Source organism: Leguminivora glycinivorella, chromosome 7 (assembly GCF_023078275.1).
Source record: "Leguminivora glycinivorella isolate SPB_JAAS2020 chromosome 7, LegGlyc_1.1, whole genome shotgun sequence".
NCBI classification, from domain to species: Eukaryota; Metazoa; Arthropoda; class Insecta; order Lepidoptera; family Tortricidae; genus Leguminivora; species Leguminivora glycinivorella.
The window spans coordinates 17,968,361-17,973,773 of NC_062977.1; the positions used below are offsets into that span (position 1 = coordinate 17,968,361).

General features: G+C 35.9%; 1 protein-coding gene across 1 annotated transcript; it reads right to left on the reverse strand.

Moving 5' to 3' along the window:
• Positions 1 to 215: 215 nt before the first annotated feature.
• On the reverse strand, positions 216 to 2,112 carry LOC125227753 (odorant receptor 49b-like). The gene is made up of 2 exons (XM_048132066.1): positions 1,132 to 2,112; positions 216 to 425 (listed from the first exon to the last, which is right to left on the reverse strand). Exons 1-2 carry the CDS (start codon positions 2,110 to 2,112, stop codon positions 216 to 218), a joined length of 1,191 nt encoding a protein of 396 aa, XP_047988023.1.
• Between the last annotated feature and the right edge of the window lie 3,301 nt (positions 2,113 to 5,413).

Consider the following 5,413-nt stretch of genomic DNA (forward strand, 5'->3'; position numbering starts at 1 on the left):
ATTTTTGAAAGTCGCTTATTACGTAAGCTACAAGACACGCTTACAAATGGTCTAGTTACGGGTCCCTGCGTATCATATATCAAAATCAGGCTTGAGAAAATGAGGTAAGTTAGAGTCGTTTTTTGCCAACTTTGTCGCGTCTGGTAAAAGTTATATTTATAATAAAATACACATGTAATATTCACTTCAGCAGTTCGCAATAGGAAAGAAGATTATTATTTACTAGTGATCAAAGTAAAGAAAGAATAAGAGGTCTGCATCAGCGACACGAAGCTCTCCATGTTGAAGGTGACGATGCCCAATCCGTCAAGCAGGAGGCGCTTCTGCGAGCGAGCCATGATGAACATGAGCAGCTTGGTGACGGCCGGGTCGGCCCAGGTCTCCCATGCAGCGCAGTACATGTCTGTGCAGGACTGTTCGCCTAACTGAAGTGGAGAAGTCAAGTCAATTAAACGATGTGTTCTGAATTTAAATCAAATCACATACAAGCAGAATATTCTGCTGTCAAAGTGTATATGCGTAAAAGAGCATTTCTTTTTTTTTGCCAATTCTTTATTTTGATTTTTTTAGGGAATTTTAGGTTAATTGTACTCAGAATCACGAGTACTTTCAATCTCACTGGGAGACAAAAAAGTGTCCCAGAATTTCGATACATTTTTGTTACCCCATATACAACATGTATGGAAAATGGTAACAAAATAAGAAAAAATCGTATGGGACAATTTTTTTAACTACTAGGATTGAAAAAGCTAGTGATTCTGAGTAGAAATACCGTAATTTTTTTCAAAAATATCACATTTCATAAAAGTGGCAAAAAAAAAGAAATGCTCAATTAAAGAGCAAACAAAAAAATGAGAATTATTTCAAGCGATATTTGCATTTTTTATGAAACGGGTCGTCAAGATCGGCCAATTCTTCCCGTTATTGGAGGACCTGAAAACCAATCTTTTTTCGGGTCAATTAATTTTGTACCTAATGTTTTTCGGAATCCGATCACTTTCCGGGGTATAAAATATTAAACGGATGATAAAATACTCGTGATGTACCTACTTAGTTTAATTTTAATTAACATTTTGTAAAATTAATGTCATGTACTCGTTTAAGTAAAGTAAAGCAATTCAAAGTAATTACCTCAATCAAACAGCTCGCGAAGTAGCATGGCGTGTACATGTGAAATACGCCAGTGGCAGCGAACATTGTGTATCTGGGGTCAACGCCAGTCAGATATATCTGATACAGGTTGCAAGAGATCAGGAACGAAGTCAGCAGAAATACAGCGAATAACCAGCCTCCATACAGTTTCTGAATCAGAACATAAAACTCAAGCGCTTCTTGGTGATCTTTAACACAAGTCTTCAATCTCGCTCTTAGCTCCAATATGTCCTTCGAATCCGTAAAAGCTCTTTGAATGCTATGAGTCATAAGCTTTATTTTCATACGGAGGTGACTGGTCGCAATACAGAACGACCCATCGAAGCCTGCAAAATTAGGCACCAGAACACAAATCCCCAAGAAGTAGTATGCAAATACTAATTCAAAATATGGGAAATCGTATTGCTTGTCTTCAATAAATTTCAAATCCATTTCATGCAACATAACCTTTTTGTAGTTATCAGTTCTCAAGCTTTCGTAAGTCATGCTTATACCGGCGTATGCAGGGAATATCGATGTCAAAATAATGGGAATCCATACGTAACATTTCTGACCGAACAGGCCTTGTTTTATATAATAGTCGTAAATTTCTTGATAGTCTGCATCCAGGTTGTTTCCTTTCAATAAATCTTTAGTAATCTGCTCTAACAGAGATGCGAACAAATCAGTTTTAAAATGTGCATAAATGGTTTTAAAAACAAAAAGTAGGATGATAACTCCAACCGTTATGTTTCTCGTTGAGTTATAAATGTCCAGTTGCCACAAACATTTGAGAGTGTACCATATGAACCAAAAGAGCGTACCAAAATTAAACAGCAGTACAAAGAAGAAAAGCGTTGATCTTAGACACACATTCTTACGGTTCGGGTAAATAAGCCCTAAGGCAAGTGCAAAAGAGCAAAATCTGAATGTATCATTGAACGATTTGTATTTTATACAATCAACTTTTAGTTCATTCATTTTTTACGTGTTTCCTTGATACCGAGATATAAAGAAATGATTTTACTACAGAGGCCTAGTTGTTAAAGGGGGTTGATATGTAATAAATTGGCATGCAATTTCTTGCCACTTAGTTACCGACCTTATACCACAGGCTCATAACCAGTCATCTACCAATTTCTTCCGCTGTATGATTAGTTGGTAATTTAAGTTTTACGTATTGTACCCTACTGTTACAAATTATTTCCATGGTTTCGTATCATTTGTAACTATTCTGACTTTGAATTAAACTTCAAATTCCACAAATAGTGTTTTACAATGAGTTAAAATATAAAAACGTAGTCTGATTCGCTTCCTTTCATTATTCACTATCATAACGGTACGCAAAAATAGACCAAAAAACATGTCTAGGTCAATTGGAACGTTTATTTCACGTAAAGATGCGGGCGTTTTTTTAAGTCCTCATTTACTTGTAACCAAAAGGTTGATATTCGTTTAAATCTCCCTAGTCATTACTCTCACTGTTGATGGATTAAAGATGGCTCCTGACGCAACTATCAACATCTCCAAAGCACCTATTCGAACGTATAATAATATCAGAATGGCATCTTATAGATCCTACCTATATCGTGCATTTCGCTCGTTCTAGTGTATTAACTAGCATCAACGACTCGCGCGATAACTTACCATCATTAAAAAATCATTCTACGACCAGTTTACATTCGAATACGGCTGATAGAAAGCCCTGCGTTGACGCAACTCTATATCAGCGACAGTCCAATGTCAATGAGTGCGTAATAAATATCTTAATGATAACACTGTGTGAACTGCCCGCACAAGTGAATGTTGTCGAGGCGGTTTTACGCCACGCGACCCTTAAAGTCATTATACAACTGCACCAGATTTTAGCGAATTAAGAGGAATGTTGTGAAACGTAATGAAACTGACGACGGCTTATTTCTGTCATAAATTTGCAATTAAAAAGATAAAAGACAATGATGTTGCGAAAGTTGCGTGTTGTGAAATAGTAGACTTATATATTATGGGGTTCGTGGGACTTATGTTTAAACAAATATTACGTTAATCATGATATCCATGCTTCTGTCAAATTAATTAAGGCTTGTTAGATTTTCATATTGTTACAATTTAATAATCCAGATTTCCATCGCTTGTAAGATAACGTTTTCTGTACAATTTTAAGACCACTTTTAAATATTTTTAATGTTTTTATAAATTTATTACTGACTGACATGTCAATTGGCTTTACGAATAAAATGATTATGATTGTAATTACTTCAAGATAAATTGTAGATACTTTCTTTTTGAACCTTGTTATAATTTATGGATGATTAAAATAGAATATAATAGGTTAGAATAAAATTAATTTTATTCGTAAACACACAAAAGAGAAAAATATATATAATAGGAACACATAAAAACGAGAAGGTGCCACGAAATGGTTTAACCTCAGCATATTGCTGGCGACTTCCAGCGATGATTGATGATTTATGTTTTACTAATCCTAACTTTGCTTATTATAAATAGTTTAAATACACAATTACATCTAAACATTGGCTGCATATATTTGCTATGACATAGGTTGCAGGTATTTAGGGTTCTCAAAGGTCGGCAACGCATAAGTGACTCCCCTGATGTTGCTTTATGTCCATGAGCGGCTATGACTGCTTCCCATCAGGCTGCTCGTTTGCTGCGTATTTCATAAAAAAAAATATTGTGACATGTAAGTAATCAACCCCCGATGATGGCGATGAGAAGATAAAAGTGGCTTTTAAACTTTTCTACTTTTATGATTGTTAAGCAAATTTTGAACAGTTCTTGTTATTCAAGTTGAAAATTTACTAAATCATATCAATTACATTTGCCATACTTTTCTAATTTATGACAAAAAATGCTAACCGAGTTACTCACGAGGCCTATCGGAACATAACTTAAAAACCTGTACTTACCAGTTGCCACACCCTACTCGCCTTCAGTAGCATCCCGAGCAATTTCGCAAATCATTGCTTACACCCTATATAGGCGAGTGGGTAATTTGCTTTTGTATTGGTAGCTGGTTTTCTTTTAAGGTATGTATGTGTGTGTGTGTGTGTGAAATATGGAAACCCGTCAATGTTACATAGAAATAGTAACAATTGAAAATATTAATCTAAATTTTAACAAATAAAGATATTAGAATTAAGAAATAATATTCATGGTGAAAAATAAAAATAATGGGCAAATCATAGTCACTTTAGAACACGACTTTTTAAGTATCGACTCGCCCGAGAACGCGACTTTTACATATTCTTATAAAACTGTTATATGAAAGTATGCAACGGTGTATAAAATACTAGCTTTTGCCCGCGGCTTCGCTCGCGTTAGAAAAAGACAAAAAGTAGCCTATGTCACTTTCCATACCTTCAACTATCTCCACTTAAAAAAATCACGTCAATTCATCGTTCCCTTTTGCCATGTAAGGCGGGCAAACAAACAGGCATACACACTTTCCCATTTAAAATACTAAGTATAGATTAATCATCATCCTCCTTGCGTTATCCCGGCATTTGCCACAGCTCATGGGAGCCTGGGGTCCGCTCTGATAGATAGTATCTGGTAGTAGTTGTGGCCACACAAAAAAAAAAACACACTTTAGAAACACCGGCCCAACGCGTCTTGGACCACGCAAAATGAAGGGTTCCTTCATATGATATAAGAATCCGTTTGGAGCAATCATATTTTTTAAGAAAAAACAGACTTTTGTTTTAGCCATTTCGGCTACGAACCCTTAACGTTTTCTTTGTATATTATTTAAAAAAAAAAAAGTATTGAGCAAATGTACCGTACAGCCAGATGTGTAGGTCCCTGACTTCTGAGCTAGGTAAAACCAATTAAGTAACAATTACGCGCACGCGCGGGAAACAACTATTTCTTCGAAAATCAAGCTAGTATATAATATAAATACAAAGTCGAATGCAAATCGCGTTACATTTCTCCACGCGTTACTCCACGCAGATTCAATAATGTGTTGCATCGAATGTCATAACGCGCGATTAGCGATAATTTGAGGAATCGCGGCGCGTACGCACGCAATGTGGCGTGCGCGGTGATCCGGCGGCGTTGGGTAACCGGGGGAAGTGCGAACGCGTTTTGCCTCTCAAATAGGGGTGTCTTTCATCTAGAATTATATAATAATATTTCATAAATTTGCTGACTAAGAAAAGGGTACCCTGAGAACATCACAAATGTGGTTATGTATACTCGTAAACACTGTGTTAATGCTAAACAGTTTAAATTTGTCAATCTATAATTATGCTATTTTTTA